This window comes from Podarcis vaucheri (genome assembly GCF_965113315.1).
Source record: "Podarcis vaucheri genome assembly, chromosome: 13".
In the NCBI taxonomy this organism is placed as follows: Eukaryota; Metazoa; Chordata; class Lepidosauria; order Squamata; family Lacertidae; genus Podarcis; species Podarcis vaucheri.
Genome location: NC_138751.1, coordinates 37,343,523 through 37,365,401, shown reverse-complemented (window position 1 = coordinate 37,365,401; position 21,879 = coordinate 37,343,523). Strand labels below are relative to the sequence as shown.

Here is a 21,879-nt window from a genome sequence, read left to right as displayed (position 1 = left end):
ATGTATGCCACCACTGCGGCACATGTTTTGTTAGCCCCAAAATAGAAAATGAATGAGGTCACAACTAAAGAAGAACGGCAACTTAAACTGATGGAATATGCGCAGCTTGCAGACTTAACACATAGAATAAGAGAACAAGAAGAACATATGTTTAGAGAAGATTGGAAAACGTTTATTGAATACATGGGGGGAAATTGTGTACACTTGAAAACATTGGCAGCATTCAGATAAATTCAATAGCGTAAATAAGTTTTGATGGAAGTAATAATGGAATATTGACTGGTATAGTATAGGAAAGACTACTGCAATGTGTTGTACGTTGGGCTCCCCTTGAAGATTGTTTAGAAGCTGCAGCTCATGTAGGATGTGGTGGCTGGATTGTTAAATGGAACCTGAAGATGTGAGCATGTAGCACGAGTTGTGGCTTAACTGTGTTGGCTACCAGTTTGTTTCTGGGCCCAATTCAGAGGGCTGGCTTTGACTTGTAAAGGCACATACAGCTTTAAGCACAGGATGGAATGAGACAGGTGGAAACAGCTATCTCCTGGTGGCAAGCACAAGGCCGCAGTCATGGCTTCCCCAAAGAATCCTGGGAGCTGTGGTCTATTATTGGTGCTGATAGTTGCTAGGAGACCTTCATTCCCCTCACAGAACTACAGCTCCCAGAATTCCCTGTGAAGATGGATAGTTGAGTGTTAAACCATTCTGGACATTGTAGTTCTGTGAGGGGAATAGGGAGTCTCCTAACTACTCTCAGCACCCATAACAAACTACATTTCCCATGATTCTTTGGGGGTCTGTGTGAAACCATGACTGATTAAGTAATAGAACAGTGCTTTGAATTCTTTGGTGCAAAAAGGGCCATAGTCTCTTTCCCCCTCACGGGCTTATCTGCAAGTAACAAAACCTGCTTTCTGCGGCAACATGTCTCAACCTGAGGGTTTTCTTTCTTGGCTAATGCCCAAATGGTACTGCACCCCCAGTAGTGTAGCTAGCTGGGGGTGGGGGAGAGGGGCATTTCGCACTGGGTGGGGCATAGTGTGCCACAGGGGTCTTTAGGGTGCTACAACAGTCTGTAGTGCAGCACAGTGGCTGCTTTGAGTTGGGGGTTGGGATTCTGGGTGGCAGGGGAGCTTGTGGCTTCTGGTCATTTGGGGCACTGGGGGGATGGAGGAGCTGGTGGGGGTTGCTACGTCATCTCATGTTGCCCTTTCTGTTTTTGATTTGCAGGATGAGGAGCAGCAAGAAATGCTCAGCTCAGCTGCCTTCATCGAAGAGCAGTACGGCCACCTGATTGACACTGTCCTGGTGAAGGAAGATCTGCAGAGTGCCTGCAGCCAGCTGAAAACCATCCTGGAGAAACTGAACACAGACTCTTTCTGGGTGCCAGTCTCTTGGGTCAGGTTGTAGTCTGCTATGCTGTGCCAAAGAAAGAACGAACAAACGAAAGAGAACGAGATATACCTGTTTGATAATGCGCTGTAAATAATGGGGATGATCAAAAGGAGTAGGGGAAAATGGAACTCTGCTGGAGCAGCCAGTTTGCTTGGGATGAAAACAAAGAGAAACCTTCCTCTGTGTGGGAGCAGATTCTAATGCAATCGGAAAAAACACACGTTGCAATGGAATGGAAAAGCGCCGCAGGATACAATCCAGAGATTTTTTCTTTTGAATGCCACTGGACAATAGTCATGTCAGATTCCAGGTGTCTGGACAGAAGCCGTTAGCTTTTGGGAAACTTGCAATTGTGTTTGTTTGTTTGTTTGCAGTATTTCTAGGTTGTGCTGTAACGAAGATCTTAGGGCTGCTCACGACAAAAATAACAATAACAGGATGAACAAAGAAGCATAAATGCAGTGTAAAAAAAAAGGCTCCGTATGTGGTGGTTCCAGGCAAAGACTGCAAATACGTTAGGAAGAACACACAAGCTCGGTTTTTCTGTTGATCACTGCAATCTTGGAAAGATAAATTCAGTGAAAGAGTTAAGTTCATGTGACGAAATAAGGTACTTTTATTCGTTCGTTTATTTACTTCTTAACCAGGCTAGAACTGGGAGAGCTCTTATTCAGATGGTAAAAGTTAGTGCGTTTTTGTGAGAGGCGAAATCTCCCAGGGCAAATCAGCAAGTCTCTTAACTTTCTGCCTGAAAAATGAACCGTGTTATGTAACCTAAATATAGCCCCAACTATAGCTAACTATATTTTGAACAGTCAAAGACCATCGGGGATTGTTTCTGTCCCTCCTATTGTATTTGCAAGTTGCCCTAAATAATGGACTAAGAATTGTGTTTGAAGCACGGGAAACCTTCCATCTTTCTAACCGGAAAAACCAACTATTTGGAAATAAAATCCCGAATAAACAAACGGCTAGGGAGGTATATATGCAGGGATGTCCCCAGAATATGGGTTTTCATGGCAGCTTTGTGGATTGTATGTGTTTGCTGGCATTGTTTGTTGGAAGAGAGAGTTGTGGGAGTCGCTTATAAGTGTGAGGAGTCAAGAGACTGCCCAGTATGTTTCTTGCTTGTTTCAGTTTCTTCCCTGACCCCCACCCCCCGCACTTCAAAAAATCCATGCAGATTTTATAGCCCAGTGTAATAATATTTCCATGTGTATTTATTTGTAATAATAATTCCCATAGAGGAAGACTTTCCAGTAGATCTTCCTGGGGCTGTTAATGTGTGTCAACCAAAACCTTTATCGTGAACTTTCCATTTAAAACTCAAGTTCTCAGTATACTTATGATTTAGATCAGTGGTCTTCCAACGTTTTCAGACCCAAGGCCCACCAGATGCATTGGGGGGGCGGCTATTTCTTTATTATTATTTTTAACCATTTTTTTATGGTGGTAGTCCTGCTGCCACGACCCACATTAGATCAATCTGTGATCTAGTACAGTCGTACCTTGGATCCCGAACGCCTTGCGAGTCGAACATTTTGGCTCCTGAATGCTGCAAACCTGGAAGTGCGTGTTCCGGTTTGTGAACGTTCTTTGGAACCCGAATGTCCGATGCGGCTTCTGTGGCTTCCGATTGGCTGGAGGAGCTTCCTGCAGTGAATCAGAAGCCGTGCCTTGGTTTCCGAACATTTTAGAAGTCGAATGGACTTCTGGAACGGATTCCGTTCGACTTCCAAGGTACCACCGTAGTGGCTTCTGGCCCACAAGTTGAAGGCCAATGATTTAGCCCATCTGTTTCAAAATTGCATTTGGAGGTGTGTGGTTTTTTTGAAACTTACAAGTGGTTCTTTCTTCAACGAACCAGTTAACTGTAGTCCTTGAAAGAGACTTTATCCACCATTGTGTCCTTGAAAGAGACTTTATCCACCATTGCCACCCTTCAGCAGGGGATATCGTGGTGTGCTGTAAGGTACCCATCTCAGTTGATGTGAGCAGATGGTTTAAAGACCCTGACTTGCATAAACAGAGTGTCAACCTTGGAACATAGCCCAAGGAAGGAAGCATGCGGGGGTTCCATGGCAGATGCTCAGGTGACCCTCAGCGGACAAAACGATGCTGAAAAGGGTTCCTTGAAGGTAGAGAGCTGGAAAAATCACACTGGTTTGATTCCTCCTGTATAAATAATCCGCTTTGTGATGTTAAAAGTGGAACAATCCATCATCTCAGCTTGAGTTGGCACACTCGGTAGATGTCATTATTTTTCTGACTCACTGTCTGGATGAGAGCTGTGGAGTTTTGTTTACTTGTGCTGTACTCTCGGATGTACTTCCCAATTGTTTGCTCCCAATTTCAATCCCTGTTTCTAGTCTGAAGAATGTTTGAAGTATATTCTTTCCCCCACCCCTTCTTCTTCCTTTGATTGGCATTTGATGTAAATGCTCCTATTCCACCACTAGGTAGATGCTGCTACGTAGCGGATGTCGCCTTATCAACTTCCTCGTGCATCTTGGCTGCATTCCGCGAAAGCCATCGTATATTTCCCCCCCACTGCGGCTTATTCTGTGAGACCGGGCTGTGCATGTCTTGCGCAAGGAAGCAACCGCCAGAGAACAAAAACTGCATGTCAGGAACCGCTTGATGAGAAAGGGCTGCTCCTGTGTGTGGCATGAGGCATTTTCAGCCTTGCGTGCTTAAATACAAATGATTACTACAGCTACCTGGTGACAGATGATCAAGTAATATCGGCAAACGCTCCGTGCTTTCAGTTCTTATCCATGGTGCAATGGGGTGGAAAGGAGAAAGATTTGGTACATTTTCTCTCAGAGCTATCGGTAGAACGGGGAATAACACTTTGCCTCAGTTCATTCTGACCTAAGGCAGCCTGTGGACACCTAGGAACAAACTTTACTTATCCATTTGCGAACAGCTTTAATATGTGACATTCAGCCATATGCATATATTTTTTTTCTATTCGGAAGTACGTCTGTTAAGTTTGGCTTACTCCCAGGTAAGTGTGCTTAGGATTGTGGCCGTGGGCAGTTTTGCTGGCTGCTGGCAAGGTTTGGATGTTTTCTTTTCATGTGTGCTACTTCTCTGAAATAAGCACAATCAGCCATGTTGGCATTGAGCCATCCCTGCTTGCCTCACCTTAATGTCTTCGCCTGCCCCCAATCTGTACAGTGGGACGCAATCCCATCTCTACTCTTGTTTCATTATTTCAATAAGTTTTGTGATACTCAGTATTTGAATTAATATTCAGCAAAGAAATACTTTCAAATGAGCACTGGTGCCCTGATGTTCTTAATTTAATAAATATATTTATCATGGGAGTGCATTATTCTGCATATTACAGGGGCTGGACTTGCCCATTTCCACATGATCGGATGCAGTGAAGGGAAGAAGTATTGTCAGCTCTGGCTGGTGTGGGGGGGGGGTAAGGGAGAGCCGAGTACACAGTGCTTAAAGGTAAAGGGACCCTTGACCATTAGGTCCAGTCGTGACCGACTCTGGGGTCGCGGCGCTCATCTCGCTTTATTGGCCGAGGGAGCCGGCGTACAGCTTCTGGGTTATGTGGCCAGCATGACTAAGCCGCTTCTGGCAAACCAGAGCAGCGCATGGAAACGCTGTTTACCTTCCTGTCGGAGCGGTACCTATTTATTTACTTGCACTTTGACGTGCTTTTGAACTGCTAGGTTGGCAGGAGCAGGGACTGAGCAACAGGAGCTCACCCCGTTGCTGTGCTTATCTGCTACTAAACTTCAATTCAAAAGCAAAGAAGGAAGTATGGTATCTCCAAACCACAACATATGGGCAATATCTTCAGCTGCAAGTATTTTGTTGACTGACTGGCTGCTAGGATTTGCCTTCACAGCAAATACTGACGTGCCTCCAATATTCTTTTTCATGAATTTTGAACAGAATCCTGAGAAGGTGTGTGCCTTGGCGCTTGCAAACTCGGCATAAGGGAAGCAAGGAAGAGACGTTCTTTCCGCGCATCATGTTTAATTCTGAAACCCTAACAAAGAAATCAGCCAGTTGTTGGCGGTGCCATCAACTCGCTGTTGAACTTCGAACAGGCCCAAACGGTTTGCTATTCCTCACAGCGCCTAGCTTCCTGCAACAAATCAGAAGGGGAAAATATTAGACAGGGAAGCATAGCTGTTGCATCAGAGAAAGGTGGGCCCTTTAATGCTTTGTTGGGCTTACGCGGGGCCACAAGTCCCTCTGCCAGGGCTCAGCTCCAGAGCCTATTTCTTGTGCCAAAGAATAGCCCTGGATCCAACAACGAAGGAATAGAGAGAATAGAATCTAATCAAAACAAAATGAACACAACTCTGTATACAATGAAAGTATAATATGCACTGAATGTCCCAATGCAATTGGTATTATGACTCAAAATAATATCCACACAAGGTATTTATGTTGGCACAAAGATCTTGAATATATATATATATATATAGTCTTGCAAATTGCTATTCAGTATAACTGAGAACAAGAGTTCAATAGTTCAACTATGGAGTAAATCTTCCAGATAAAGACTGTGTACACGAAGGACTCCTGTCGATGAGACGCCCAGGTATGGTCTTCATTTTGTATGTCTTCTTCAGGGCAGTTGAGATATATTGCTAAATGACACATGTCATGCTGTCATTGCATTGTACGTACAAAAAGCCATGAAAGATAATTCAAAAACAACGTAAATATGACAGTGTTACACTTATATAAATGTCAAGTTCATGCTCATTATTGGGCCAGGTTTTGATCTGCATGGGCACTGAGCTCTTAGTACAATGCTGACTCAGAGGCTAGTCTAGTAATACATGAAATAGCCTCCAGAGGGTGGAGATTTAAAGGGACCATAGCCTTCAGTCATACTCTAAGCTGTTGTCCAGGGTTTAACCCTGGAACAAGTCTCCCCTGCAGACTGGAGAGCCAGTGTGGTGTAGTGGTTAAGAGCGGTAGTCTCGTAATCTGGTGAACTGGGTTCGCGTCTCCGCTCCTCCACATGCAGCTGCTGGGTGACCTTGGACTAGTCATACTTCTCTGAAGTCTCTCAGCCCCACTCACCTCAGAGAGTGTTTGTTGTGGGGGAGGAAGGGAAAGGAGAATGTTAGCCACTTTGAGACTCCTTAAAGGGAGTGAAAGGCGGGATATCAAATCCAAACTCCTCCTCTTCTTTTTCTTGGTGTCTGATTCATTCTGCAACATGTTAACACAGCAGTGCATTTGTGGTAGATTTATTCTGCTGTAGCGCTCTCTCTCTGTGTGTGTGTGTGTGTGTGCGTGTGCGTGCGTGCGTGCGTACACCCACCCACCCACCCCACCAATAACATGGTCCGGACTGTGCTTCATACTTACTCGTGGTTTGAGATTAGAAAGCGAGTGCTGGTCCTCAGATATTTCCTTGAATTCTGCAAGGGTGAAGACAACCAAGGTCACAAACTAGTCAGTGATGCTATTTTGTTTGTTTGAGATTGTTTTGATTTGATTTAACAATTATAAATTCATAACAATACCAAATACGTATCCATATAAAGAGATTTCTCTGAATCTTGTGACTCCCCCCCCCCCGGTTCTATTGTCAACATTTTCAACTGCGTATTATTTCATGGTGATGCTATTTAACCAATGCTGTTGTATCTTCCTGACCTTGAGGCTAAATTGCTGTAGTGCATTCTACGCAGGGCTGGGCTGCTGACAATGATCCCAAACCAGTAGCTGGTACAAAATGCAGTTAATTTCCTAGTGTAGGTGCAGAAGAACCAGAACTACATTATATAAACATGACCCTTTCCTTCTCCGTGACCCGCTGCATTTGACTGAGCAAAACTGCCCCCTAAGGTAGAGTCAGATTCTTAGTGGCTTACATGAATGAATGAATGAATGAGTCTTTATTTGCATCGGCCACCAGCCATAGCAATAACACAAACAAAATGCGGTATGCAGAAGATAAAGGTAAAAAGCCAATTATATAAAAGACATTTTGGGGATTTGGATCAATAGTCAAATAGTGGATCTTCTTCTAATTGCCCTGGCTAAAAACCTTACAACCTTTGCTGTCACTCTTCATCTTGATCTGCCAAGGGAATGGACACTGTGACAGTAGTTGGGCGTCCCAGAATGGACAGTATGATAACCTCACTCCTCATATCTTTATAAAGACTGCAAGCCAGAAGGACATGAGCCACTGATTCAGACAAGGTTTTTTGACTCAAAAATCATGTCAAAAAACTGGGCTCGTCCTATACAGGGATAGTAGCTGTGCACTGCCAGCCCGCTGGTTGGTGGGTGTGCAACTCCCCCCCCCCATGCTGCTGTGGGAGGTGCATGCTGGGGTGATGGCGCGCAGTCAATTCCCCCTTAATAAAGCTCAACAACTTTGGGCCATCTCCCCTAATTTTCTTTAAATTTAGTCCCCCCCCAAATACATGGGGGCGTCTTATACACAGAAAAATACAGTAACCGTTTTTCAAGTGGCTTTCCTGTAACAGTAGACTTCTTTTCTCAAATGAAGCCAAGTCTTATTGAGCTCAGTGAGCTATCCTTTTGGATGGGCTGAATACTGTTTCTCTAGCATATATTTATAGATTGCCTTTCCTTTATGTTGTAGTATAGTCAATTCACTGGTTTTCATTGCCTTTGTATTATAATCTGGCCTGAGTTTTCTGGAAGCGGCAAGGGAAAAAACAAAAACAAAAGGGGCTCCTCTGGAATGGGTTTTTTGGAGTTGTTATTTGGTGGATGTATTCTGTGACATGTCATTGGTGCAGGATTCATACTGGTCCGTCTACATATTATTGTTTTGTGATGCTGCCTGGAGCAGTGCTCTCACACTACAGCTCAACAAAAGCAAGATGAAAAAATAAAGCAGAGCGTTTGTGGTCTTAAGAACCTAAGAGCCCTGGGGCTGGATCAGGCCAGTGGCACTTCTAATCCAGGATCCTGTTCTTCCAGTGGCTGACCAGATGTTGGTGAGGAAGCCTGCATGAGTCCACCTGCGATTCCCTGCAACCGATTTTCAGAGCAGAGTGCCAGAGGAGGAATGGCGGAGACCACCTACCCAGCCTGACCCTTCCAGAGAAGAAAAAGACAGTTCAGAATAACAACAGGGGTTTGAGGGAGATCACAGCTCAGAGGCATATAAGGGGGAAAGCCTGGAAATAATGGGAGAGGAGGAAGGAGGAAGAAGAAGCACCAGAGGGGTGGACAGCTGATGGACACACTGTCTTTAGAAAGCATCCCAGAGCCCCTCTCTCCCAGAACCTGGCGAGCATTGAAAGTAGGAGAGCAGAGAGCTCAAATGAGAGGGGGGTGAGAGATGATGCACGAGAGGGAAGGGGTGGAGACTCACTCAGAGCAACACTCTTATTCCAAGAGGTGGCATTTCCAAGCCTCTCTCTGTGAATATTGAATAAAAAGCAGTTGGTAAGAACTTTTCCTTGTCTTAGCTGTTCCTGGCGGCCTGCCCCTGGGGGTTGGATCCACTGCCGCCTGACACAGAGGCACGATGCCTCTATGACAGCTGTCAACATTCCCTTATTCCGAATAGGATTCCTCGTAAGAAAAGGGAAAAGTTGACAGCTATGATGTGGATTTCGTCAGGAAGTTGCGGGTCATGCGCTGATTGGAAACGAATGTGTATGCCTGCCCTGAAACATCCCCAGGCACAAACAGTATGGAAAGCAGCACTGGCCACCTGTAACATGCACACCACATGCCATCATGAGTGCACAATGGGGGGGGGGGTTGGGGTGTGTGCAATGAAGGAAAGCAACAAAGGAAAGTGTTTAGGGTACAGGCGAATGAGAGCAAAACTCCCTTCTCTTGATCTGTGACGGTAAAGCATCATCGCCTAGTCCCCAGTTTCAGAAGAGGAACAAAGGGGCAGAAACTTGTGCTAAGACAAAAGGTTGCAGCTGTGCCATCTGCCTTCTCCACTGCCTGTGGGAGGCTTGTTGACATCGAGGAGACGCCGCTCGACTTTTCGGGAGAGATTTTAATTCCACCGACAAAAGATATCGGGGAAGGCGGCTTTGCAGAATAATGAGACCAGGGAGGAGGGGGAGAACGCGAAAACGTGACGGCGAGCGACACAAACTCTGCACCCTCTCCCTTCTTGCTAATAACAAGGTTGGAACAGTCGTTTCCCACGCATGAGCTTCGGGAAATGCGCCTCGCTGCTCCCACCCTGTTCCCCAGCTCCAAGATGATCATAATCGGTTATCATATTCTACAACTGCTGGCGGGGAGAGTTGCAAAATTGATTGAGTGGCTACATTTTCTTGAAAATGTAGATATTAAGCAGCCACTGATAAAAGCAGGGAACGCATCAAAGTTCTAGGCTCGCCCTCGAGGCCAGCGTTTCTCAACCTTGGGCCTCCAGCTGTTTTTGGACTACAACTTCCATCATCCATAGCTAGCAGGGCCGGTGATCAGGGATGATGGGAGTTGTAGTCCCCAAAAACAGCTGGAGGCTCAAGGTTGAGAAACACTACGATCCGACTGTAACCTATTGCTTTGCAATAAGCAACGTTGGACTCCTAACTCCTCGCGTCTCTGAGTTTTACTGGCGTAAACTCAGGAGATATGCTATTTTTAGCTTACAAAAGGAAGAATCTCACTAATATGCTACAGGCCTCACCCACAGGCCCAATCCTTTAAAACAGGCCCCCGCCTCCATTCCAAAAAACACAATTGGTCACCCACTGTCTAAACCAGTGGGCAGAGAGGGAACAGGGTTGTTTTGATACAGCTTAACATCTTGAAATTGGATTGGATTGAAGTTGGTTTGGGGAGAAAGGCATCAAAACGCAGCATTTCTCAAGAAACTACAGGATAGATAGGGATTTTGGTGAATGCTGTGTGTCCCCAGCTTTGCAAAACAACTGTGGGAGACAGCCATGTGCACACAGCCTCCTGATTTCAGTAGGACTTACTTTCAAGTCCATCTGCATAGGACTGCTGCCTTAACATGGTATATTTCATTACAATCCACACACATTTTTCTACTCTCTGTGTCCTGGTGCTGGACACAAGCTCACATCTGACTTTTTCACATGGAGCTGCACTTGTCTTGTTCACAACTATTATACCTTGCCCACCTCTTCCAAGTACGTCCAGGTTGGCCTCATATCAGCTGAACCTTAAAGGCTTGAATGTTTACAACTAAGTAAATGAAGGTTGGTTGTATTTTTGATAAACATGGGGAAGGGTGCACTTACCTCCCAGTCAATCTCTGACTGCTTCCGGTCATAGGTTGGCTTTCTCTCTCGGATCCTCTTAAGGATTCCCTGATTCTCCACGGTAATCCTCACAAGTTCTATGTTCTGCTTCTGCCGCTGTGAACTGCAAAACCCAAACAGGTTAAGGCTAGGGTGTGGAGAAACACTCCACATTCCCAGGGGATGCCCCAGAAAAGTGGGGAAAGGAGGTTGGTTTCAGCACCAAAGTATAATTTCTGGCCTTTAAAGCCCTAGATGGCCTTGGCCCAGAATATCTGAAGGAGTGTCTCCACCTCCATCGTTCAGCCCGGACACTGAGGTCCAGCTCTGAGGGCCTTCTGGTGGTTCCCTCCCTGCAAGAAGTGAGGTTACAGGAAGCCAGGCAGAGGGCCTTCGCAGTAGAGGCACCCGCCCTGTGGAACACCTCCCATCAGATGTCAAGGAAGTAAACTACTATCTGAAGGCAGCCCTGTTTAGGGAAGTTCTTAATGTTTGATGTTTTATCGTGTTTTTAATACTCTGTTGGGAGCTGCCCAAAGTGGCTGGGGAAGCCCAGCCAGATGGACTGGTATAAATATATTATTATTATTATTATTATTATTATTATTATTATTATTATTATTAGAGTGTAGGTGACATACTGTTGGCTGAGGATTATTATTGGTGGCACCAGATGTTCCTATTCTGCTAGCACGAGACTTCTGCACAAAGAATAAAATATTCCCCTCCAATCCCCTACAGCGTCCTCAATCTGCACCCTCCAAATCAGTTCTGAAGGGTTCGAGAGACCTTCCAGAGCAGATCTGAGGGTGAATGGAGAAGGAGAGGAAGGGTCTCACTGTGTGAGTAGAGTTCTGCTGGTGGAACATTGGAAAGAGCCCATCACGTTTAAGGTCCCTTCCAACTCTATGATTCTAAGAATCTAAGACAAGTAGCTCATGGAGTTGCTGGTTTCTCGCTGGAGAGTTCCTGCCTCAAAATTTACTCTGCAGCATCTTTGACTCCCTGCAAATACTATTTTATTGGGTAAAGGACCCCTGGACGGTTAAGTCCAGTCAAAGGCGACTTTGGGATTGTGGCGCTCATCTCGCTTTCAGGCCAAGATGAGATGGCGTTTGTCCACAGACAGCTTTCCAGGTCATGTTGCCAGCATGACTAAACTGCTTCTGGCGCAACGGGACACCGTTACGGATAACAGAGCGCATATAAACACCATTTACCTTACTGCTGCAGTGGTACCTATTTATCTACTTGCACTGGTGTGCTTTCAAACTGCCAGGTTGGCAGGAGCTGGGACAGAGCAACGGGAGCTCACTCCATCGCGGGGATTCGAACCACCGACCTTCTGATCAGCAAGCCCAAGAGGCTCAGTGGTTTAGACCACAGCACCACCCGCGTCCCTTTTATTGGGTACTGCCCCTCCTGCTGGAAACAGAAATGACCCAGAGGTGTATCTCTAGATCCCTTGTGACCATGTGGGGAATCCTGGGACAGCTGTCCCACTATGGAGAGCATCTTTCTTCAGCCAGCTCATATTAAAATCCACCTCATTAGGATGCGACTGTCCCCACCCAAAAATGTGTGTCTTTCATTAAATGGAAAAGATAGCAGGAAGATGCGAAGCGGATGAGCATCTGTTGAGAACATCACTCCTCTTGACTGGTCATGAGCCAGTCAAAGAGCTCTTGTCACGTTATTGCTATAAAAATGGAATGAAAGTAGAAAGTTTATTCTTAGACGTTTTCCTTTGCCCTCCCCACCCTGGGAATAAATTAGGAGGAGGGATCCAAAATCCATAGCAGGGCAATTAAAATGTCACAGAATTGTGAGCAAGCTTCCGAGGTAAGAAGATTTAAGTTTTAAGCAAAAGGGAAGACGTACCTAGCTTGGTGTTAAAGCCCTAAATACTTCCCCCCGTTTATTTGTTTGTTTTATAACACAAGAAAATGTTTTAATACAAAAACCCTCTCATTTTTAAAAAAGAAATCTTTCTTTGCGTCAGCTCGCAGCTGATTGTTGTTTGTCCTGTTATTTTTATAGTTATTATTTCTTTTCCCCTGATAAAAATTACAATGCAAACTTTATCCCCCTTTTTATTTCATCAGTCTCAAAATGGAGCCAGTGGGGAGAGACAGGCGACTCACTAGAGATTAAGCTTTCGTATTCTATACCGTATGAATGAACAGCTTACTGTCATGAAAAGCAGCTGGTTCTGAGACACCCCTTTTACGACTCATGTATTAAATAGATAACAATGAGAAGGCAGCCTGTGATGCAGGGAGGACTCCAACCAGGGTCTCCAGCAGGTGGCCTTCGGTGATTCACCTCCTATGGAGGGTCCTGGTCCCTCAACACATCAGGAAAGTCAGGCTCTGTGTGCTCTATAGGCCAAAGCTCTTGCTGGAATTCAGTCAGCTGACAGCCTCTGCCCTCCTGGCCAGTATGACAGACCCTTCAACATTTCTCTGGGGAAAATAGGGACATCCTATTCCATGAAGATAGGGACATGGGTGGCGCTGTGGGTTAAACCACAGAGCCAAGACTTGCTGATCAGAAGGTTGGCGGTTTGAATCCCCGTGACGGGATGAGCTCCCGTTGCTCGGTCCCTGCTCCTGCCCACCTAGTAGTTCAAAAGCACGTCAAAGTGCAAGTAGATAAATAGGTACCGCTCCGGCGGGAAGGTAAACGGCGTTTCCATGTGCTGCTCTGGTTTACCAGAAGCGGCTTAGTCATGCTGGCCACATGACCAGGAAGCTGTACGCCGGCTCCCTCGGCCAGTAAAGCGAGATGAGCGCCACAACCCCAGAGTCGGCCACGACTGGACCTAATGGTCAGGGGTCCCTTTACCTTTGCCTTTATTCCATGAAGGGGCCGGGCACCCACAAATTTCAGCCCCAGGGCCATGCACGCTGCATGGCACCCACAGCCCCGAGTAACCACGGCTGTGGGGCCAAGCTGGCCCGCCCGGAAGAATAGCGTAGAGGCATTAAAGACTCACAACTGCCCACCTCTTTTTTTGGTACGGGTTCCAGCAGTCTACCAAGCCTGTGCCGCGATATATATGAGCTAGGCGTGTCGACAGGGTCTTGTTTTCCCGTTCAATCAGCCCAATTTTCTTTTGGGCGTCCTATAGAAAGAGACAGCGAGAGACAGAAACTGTGAGTTTCTTGTTTTTTAAAAAAATGTTTTGTTTATCCTATAATAAACAGGAGCTCTCAACCTCCTCCCCAATCCCCCCTCCCACATTTTTTTAAAATAACATTTTTACACATACTTATGTCCCCCGTCCCCAAGGATGTAAATTGTTTTTTATTTTACATTTGGCAAAAAAAGCAAAAAAAACCCACAACCCACCTCCCCGGCCCCTTTTTCCATTCCTATGTGCGTGACAAAAAAGTAAAGCAGAGTGTGACTGTTTTATAAAATGGTGAATTGCGGAATTTTTGCCAGTTATTTTCTCTCCTGCTGGGACTGTGGTGCGCACTGCAGGAAGAAAATATATACGGGGTCTCAGGGTGCCTGCATATTCCTACTGTGGGGGAAATGGCAGTTTCATGGAAGGCAATTTTAATTGGAAAAAAAGAAAACGATCTGTAGTGTAATGTTGTTGTTGTTGTTTTAATATAATGTCACTTCTACAAATTTCCACATTTACATTCATCAAAAAGAACAGACAATATATTTATTCATCAACTTCCCTCCCCTTCTTCCATGGTTCATTCTAATTATCCTCTGCTGCTGCATATTCTAATTACTCCATATTAGTTTTTTCTCCCAGCTAAATTATGCAGTGCTGAATTCACTCTAATCCTGCTAGCGTTTTAATTTGCTTGCAATGAATCTTCAGATATTTTCCAAATATTTCCCACTCTTCTTCCTGATCTCTTATTCTACTGGTTAAACTTGACATTTCTGCATATTCCATCCATTTTGTCTGCCATTCCTCCTTCATGGCGTCATGGTTTTGATCTCATTTCCCCAGCAACTTTTAATCTGAAAATATGTATGTACCAGACTAAATATTGATGCGGCGACATTGACATTGCTTCTTTTTCTTAAAAAGAGAATATTAGCTGTGCCCATAAATATTTGTTGCTGTTGAATTTGGTAAATGATATATTCGGGTGGGTGGTGATGCTGCAATGATAATTTATAAATGAGAAACATTCCCTTATTTTGGAGACTTGACAACCTTTTATTAAAAGTTAGGGGGTTGTATCTAACTAACTAACTAACTAACTAACTAACTCAGCGAGTGGACCTACTGAAATGAATGGACAAGATGAACTTAGGCCCTCAGGTGGTATGGATGCCTGATTATCGTCTTCTAAAGCAACTACTCTATTCCAGACTTAAAAATTGAAATCATAATGCTGGTGGTCAACAAAAGAGGTTTAAAGATTCTCTCAAGGCAAATCTTTAAAAATGTAGTATAAACACCGACAACTGGGAAACACTGGCCTGTGAGCGCTCCAGTTGGAGAACAGCCTTTACCAAAGGTGTCATGGGCTTTGAAGACACTCGAACTCAGGACACAAGGGAGAAACGTGCTAAGAGGAAGGCACACTTGGCAAATCCACACCGTGATCAACTCCCACCCGGAAACCTATGTTCCCACTGTGGAAGGATGTGTGGATCCAGAACTGGCCTCCACAGCCACTTACAGCCACTGTTAAAATCCTGCAGCCAATCGGAAGCTGCGGAAGCCTCATTGGACGTTCATGTTTCAAAAACAGTTCGCAAACTGGAACACTCACTTCCAGTTTTGCGGCGTTTGGGAGCCAAAACGTTCGAGAACTAAGCTGTTCTAAAACCAAGGTACAACTGTAGATATATTAAAAATATTTGGGGGTCTACTGACAAATCCAAATCTTACGTTGCACAATGACATCTGGTATTTTGGCCAGCACTGCCAGAAATATCTTGTCTAAGAAAACAAAAACTGGCTGATAAGAAGTGTTAGGAATGTTTCCTTTTCTAGATTGGGGAGAATGATGACGTTTGGTTGCCCCTAAGAATGAGAAATTTCCTCTCCCTGGTAACTTTGGTTAGTGGTTGAATTAACGTTAGAGGAAACACTTTGTAAAACTGAAAAGGGAAAACATCTAAAGTTTATTCCTTTCTAATTTCACATTTTTTATTACAATTTCTGCTGCAATGTTCTCTGTTTAATGAGGAGCAGGTTAGAGGGCTTGAAGAAGAAGTAAAGGTAAAGAGACCCCTGACCATTAGGTCCAGTCGTGGCCGACTCTGGGGTTGCGGCGCTCATCTCGCTTTACTGGCCGAGGGAGCCGGCGTACAGCTTCCGGGTCATGTGGCCAGCATGACTAAGCCGCTTCTGGCGAACCAGAGCAGTGCACGGAAACGCCGTTTACCTTCCTGCCAGAGCGACACCTACTTATCTACTTAGACTCTGACGTGCTTTTGAACTGCTAGGTTGACAGGAGCAGGGACCGAGCAACGGGAGCTCACCCCATCGTGGGGATTCGAACCGCCCTTCTGATCAACAAGTCCTAGGCTCTGTGGTTTAACCCACAGCGCCACCCGCATTCCTTTGAAGAAGAAGTAGTGGTAGTTTAATTAAAGAACTACGTAAAAAGGTCTTCTCTCCTTTAGCCATTCTTTCCCTTGGCTTCTCACCCTGCCTCCAACCTAACCTCCTAAACTAGATATGGGAGGTACCCCGTTTATCCCTACATCTCCCCTTTTTAAAACAATGTGTCTGTGTTTGTTTGTTTTTTAAATAAGTCTTTCTGAGGCCTTCTGGTTTTGAGTGTACCTTCCCAGACTTATTTCTGAAGATGCTTCATTTTCCCACCCTCCTCAGGTATGACTCCAGTGCTTTCCTCCTGCTTCCTTCCCCTGCTGTGTTACTCCTCCTTTCTTCTCTCCTTCCTCTCTTTCTGGTATCTGGAGGAGATGCCATTGGTTACGTCGCAATATTTCTCCAACGGAAGTCTACATGTTGCATGATCTGGGGGCTACTTCTTCGTTTGACAACAACCCTCTGGGTTCATGGGGTACCATCCCGCACTTGAACTTCATTTTTGGGTTGTAGAGGGATCTCGGTGCTCAGGAATTTGTGCCATAATATTGCTTTTTTTACTGAACACTTCAAGCTGAGTTAGAGTTATGGTGTTCCAGCCATAGCAGTTTGGTCCTGAGTGTTCTAATAAACAAGAGCTCAGCAGGGAATTTTCCCATTTCCACCCCTGTAATCCAGCTATGCCAAGTAAGAATCTGTTTTTGTATCGGAGGCCTTTTTCAGCAAACGCTTCACAATTTCCACTGTGCTTTTGATGGGAGGCAGATTTAAAATCAAATGGCTATCTGTGGAAGCAATAATAAGTGTACTGAAAATTCATGAGCCCCTCTAGTCTAATGGTATTTGCCAGAATCCTGGAGAGGCATCTAAATTTGAAAAATATTTTGCCCTTGTCATGATCCTAAAACTGAACTTCTTTCAATGGATCCAGGTATAATCTGAGCGACGTCCTGTAAGTTTCTTCTTTATTATTGAAAAATGGACCTGTTCCATGGGCTCGTCGGCATTTTCAATGATCTCCAGAAGTTTGAGTTCTCCTAGACTTTTTGTGAGGGCCGAAGGAACTTCTGCAAGGTGCATTTATCACTAGTTTCTTTGGCTCTGTTAATTGGATTTTATACAGTGGTACCTTGGTTTTTGAACGTCTCTGTAGATGAATGTTTCTGAACTTGAATGCTGTAAACCCAGAAGTAAATGCTTCAGTTTTTGAACACTTTTCAGAAGTCAAACATGTCACGCGGCTTCCATATTGAGTTTTCCTTATTGAATTTTCGGTTTTCGAACATTTCGGAACTCGAACGGTCTTCTGGAACGGATTATGTTTGAAAACCGAGATACCACTGTATACACTTTCCACCTTGCCTGTTCCTTCAAAGACATTGGGATACAATGTGAATATCTTTGGTTTGCCTTATGATGTGCAGTCTTTTAACCAGAATATGACAAGTTTTTTGTCCTAGGAAAGGTTCTGTGTTCCCACACACTATTGAACTAGAAGATCTCCATTCAAACTTGGAACCTGTTCTGCAATTCACAGACCCCTCTGTGCATCATTTCTTCCCTAGAATAAGCCAACGCAAAGACTTAAAAAGGTTTTCCTTTACTACTTTCATTCTTGCCTCGCAGCCTGGACTGACCTTTCATGAGTCAGATCACAGACTTGCAGGACTTTTTAAACAAAAAGTTCACAGTCTCCAACCCTCAACACTATCTGATCTCTAATTAATGATGCCGTTAGGGTCCCACAGTTGCATTTCTGAATCATCTATTAAAGTCCGTATCGATTCCCCTTCCTCTGAAGGAAAACTTAAATCTTTCATAAATCTCATTGCTCTCTTGGGCATGCAATACTCATCCAATTTCTGCACACCTCCTGATAAAAATTTCCTCTTCCTTCTGCCTTGATTGCACAGCCAGAAAATGTCTACTGCCTCATGCCCTGCTACAGGCAAAAACATGGTTACTTTGTGAGGATCTTCTTTTCATCCATTCCTGTAGCTTGCATGTCAACGGTGAAGTCACGTTTAAACCTTTTCCAGGAGTTCGCTGCATGGCCACTAAGTTTCAACTCCCTCGGGAGCCTTGGACCATTCCATTTTTTCTCTCATTCCAGTGTGAGATTCAGTGTGGTGTAGTGGTTAAGAGTGGTAGACTCGTAATCTGGTGAACCGGGTTCGCGTCTCCGCTCCTCCGCATGCAGCTGCTGGGTGACCTTGGGCCAGTCACACTTCTCTGAAGTCTCTCAGCCCCACTCACCTCACAGAGTGTTTGTTGTGGGGGAGGAAGGGAAAGGAGATTGTTAGCCGCTTTGAGACTCCTTCAGGTAGTGATAAAGTGGGATATCAAATCCGAACTCTTCTTCTCTTCTTCATTCCATCCTTGAATTTTCAGTTTTTCTGCCCCTTACTTTTCTCGCTGACCTTACTCCTGGTACCACGAAATGTTCTCTCGTTCAATGATGAGCAGCTCCAAGGAGCTGAACAACAAATAGTTTTATGCAAGAGCTGAGCATAGCACATGATTTTCTCCTGCAGCTACTGTCTTGCTTTTAGCCCTACCTCCTGCTTGGGTCTGAACTAAGGGGGTGCCCTTCAAGATATGGTGACATTTACCCTCACTTCTACTGCCACAGGTGCATTTTGCGTCTCCGTATTATCTGGCTCCACAATCTTGGGGAGTGTTAGCTTCTGAAGAAAAGAGAGTATGGAGACTTGATTAGATTTGGTAGTAGAAGAAAGGTCTAACTAATACGTTCTACAGCTTCTTTGTTAACTCTTTTGAAGCCACGGTACAATACAGTGGTACCTTGGCTCTCAAACTTAACCCATTCCGGAAGTCCAAAGCATTCCAAAACCAAGGTGCGCTTTCCCATAGAAAGCAAAATGGATTAATCCATTCCAGATTTCAAAAACAACCCCTAAAACAGCAATTTAACATGGATTTTACTATCTAACGAGAGCCATAACATGAAAGCAATAAACAATGTGCCGCAGTCACACAGTCAATCAATCAGTAGCTGAACCGGGTTCCACACAGTAACACACAAAAAAGAGCCGCGAAAACAAAAACACAAAATAAATAGCAAAAACAGACAGAGCTCAGCATAATACTCAAAACAGAAGCGTGGCACTCAAATCGGAAGCGTAACACTCAAAACAGAGCATGTTTGGCTTCCAAAAACAGTTTGCAAACTGGAACACTTTGCAGTGTTTGGGTTCCAAGCTGTTTGAGTACCAAGGCGTTTGAGAACCAAGGTGCCACTGTACTTTTAAAAAGCAAAAACAAACCGCAAAACCATTCAGATGGTATGCTAAAACACCTCACCTACTTGTCTCCTTTATTTCAAAGGAATGCAATGCATTTCAGATGTTCCCTTTAGAACTCACGTTTTTCCTGGTGTTGAGGGAAACCAGATCATTTGTGTCTCTATTCCACCCTTTGGATTTCTTGTTTATTAACCCGGTTCTTTTTCTTCTCTGCTTAGTCACATGTATTATGTTATGTGTTATTGATTTATATACCGCTTCCTTGCCAAAATGAGCTTCTAAGTGTTTACAAATGTAAAACCAATTACTGTATTTTTCCGTGTATAACACCCCCCCATTTGTATAAAATGACCCCTATTTTTGGGACCCCAAATTAAGGAAATGGGGAGAGATTGCCCACAATTGTTGAACTTTTCTGGGGGGGGGGATTGCCACCAATCGCTCATACGCCTAACCGCCACTGCCAATCGCATGCCTCGCCGAAGCCACCAATCGTCGCCAGAAGCTGCCAATCGCCTGTCCAATTGCCGCAGCAGCAGCCAATCGCCAGCAGGCCTTGGCACAACCACCAACCACCCGCCCAATTGCCGCAGCAGCAGCCAATCGTCAGAAGGCCTTGTCGCAGCCACCAATCACCTGCCCAATCACCACAGACAATCTCCTGCTCATGATGCCACCAATCGGCCACCCCCCATTGCACTATCCATGTATAACACAACCACCAATTTTTAACATTTTTAATAATAAAAAATCGTCTTATATGCAGAAAAATACAGTACATATAAAAACTAATTACACATGATTTAAATACGCAATGAAACAATTCTGCCCATACTTTCAAAAACACCCATAAACTTGGTGTAGTTTTATTACATATGCAACCGCAAAACAGCCTAACTCCATAGATTGTTCCCAGATAAAAAGCTGGAGGGGCCCTGAATATATTTTTAAAATAAAAATAAGCACATCCCATTCTCCCTAAATGTTCCACCTCATTTTTCAGTTAAAAAAAGGCTTGGGGGGGAGGGGGGGAAGCATGGAGAACAGAAGTTAACCTTTCCCAACCTGCTGATTCCCCACTCCAGATTCCACCTGTTTTCCTTCCTGCAGGGTTTTAGACATGTGCTTTGGGAGGCCAAAGAGATAATAATAATAATAATAATAATAATAATAATAATAATAATAATAATAATTTATTGCAGTCAAAGACCAGTTCAAGGCCAAAGGGATGTTTGGAACCAGATGGCATGAAAAGCTGCGTAGGGTTTGATCAGAAGCAGAAAAGTGATGAGCAAAGCGCAAGCTTTGTGCCCTGCCTTTTGAAAGGATCGGGTTTTTTAGTTGCATTTGCTTACACCTAAACGGTAAGAGGGACACGGGTGGCACTGTGGGTTAAACCACAGAGCCTAGGACTTGCTGATCAGAAGGTCGGCGGTTCGAATCCCCACGACGGGGTGAGCTCCCGTTGCTCAGCCCCTGCTCCTGCCAACCTAGCAGTTCGAAAACACGTCAAAGTGCAAGTAGATAAATAGGTACCACTCTGGCGGGAAGGTTAATGGCATTTCTGTGCACTGCTCTGGTTCACCAGAAGCGGCTTAGTCATGCTGGCCACATGACCTGGAAGCTGTACGCTGGCTCCTTCGGCCAGTAAAGCAAGATGAGCGCCACAACCCCAGAGTCGGCCACGACTGGACCTAATGGTCAGGGGTCCCTTTACCTTTACCTTTAAATGGTCTAACTTTATGCCCAACATCAGCACCAATTGCAAAGGGAAAGCTCATGTACCTGTATCTTGGAAACCTTGAAGTAGAGGTGAGTCTTGGCCTCCGGAGGTCTACTATCCACGTGACTTCTAGCTGCCGGGAGAGGAGAAAACGAGTGTTTTCAAAAGGGTAGAAATGGATCTCTGCTCCCACGCATATTGCCTTCAAATATCCTGATCTAGTCTACAAGGCTTTTCCGGGCACCGAGATTCCAAAAGACCAGAAAAGAAACTGTTTATGTACGCGACAACAGCTGCACGGATGTTATTAGCCCAGAGGTGAAAAGAAGAGATAACCCTGAGACGGATGGCAAACCAAGTTGATGGACTATGCCCAAATGTCAAAATTAACTGGGAAGCTCAGGAACAAAGAAGACAAGTTCTTTAGAAAAGAATGGGAAAAGTTTATAATGCATATACAGTGGTACCTCGGGCTTCAGGTTACATACACTTCAGGTTATAGATCCAGAATAAGTACATTCAGGGTGAGAGCAGAAATTGTGCGGCGGCAGTGCAGCGGCAGCAGGAGTCCCCATTAGCTAAAGTAGTGCTTCAGGTTAAGAACAGTTTCAGGTTAAGAACAGACCTCCAGAACGTATTAAGTACGTAACCAGAGGTACCACTGTACGAGATTATTGTAAGCAGGTTAAAACACTGGCAGGATTTTAAATACCATTGTAATGTAAC

The 21,879-nt window shown here is 44.7% G+C and overlaps 2 protein-coding genes across 10 annotated transcripts in view; one reads left to right on the top strand and one right to left on the bottom strand.

Moving 5' to 3' along the window:
• Positions 1–4,727, top strand: part of MPP3 (MAGUK p55 scaffold protein 3) — an 85,317-nt gene extending 80,590 nt beyond the window's left edge. For 3 of the 5 annotated variants that reach the window (XM_082194392.1, XM_082194391.1, XM_082194390.1), the window contains one exon: positions 1,231–1,991. In XM_082194392.1, the coding sequence (XP_082050518.1) occupies positions 1,231–1,410 (180 nt within the window). In that variant the 3' untranslated portion in view covers positions 1,411–1,991. Of the gene's footprint in view, positions 1–1,230; positions 2,006–3,854 lie in introns of those variants that run through there. The other 2 variants (XR_014212739.1, XR_014212740.1) reach the window with 2 other exon arrangements.
• A 653-nt stretch (positions 4,728–5,380) lies between these two features.
• LOC309516017 (ras-related protein Rab-18-B-like) overlaps positions 5,381–21,879 on the bottom strand; it is a 43,069-nt gene continuing 26,570 nt past the window's right edge. For 2 of the 5 annotated variants that reach the window (XM_082194472.1, XM_082194475.1), the window contains 6 exons: positions 21,216–21,286; positions 18,777–18,851; positions 13,628–13,746; positions 10,620–10,743; positions 6,757–6,809; positions 5,381–5,512 (listed from right to left, as the gene is read on the bottom strand). In XM_082194472.1, coding sequence (XP_082050598.1) covers positions 5,449–5,512; positions 6,757–6,809; positions 10,620–10,743; positions 13,628–13,746; positions 18,777–18,851; positions 21,216–21,286 — 506 coding nt within the window. In that variant the 3' untranslated portion in view covers positions 5,381–5,448. Of the gene's footprint in view, positions 5,513–5,986; positions 6,024–6,756; positions 6,810–10,619; positions 10,744–13,627; positions 13,747–18,776; positions 18,852–21,215; positions 21,287–21,879 lie in introns of those variants that run through there. The other 3 variants (XM_082194473.1, XM_082194474.1, XM_082194476.1) reach the window with 3 other exon arrangements.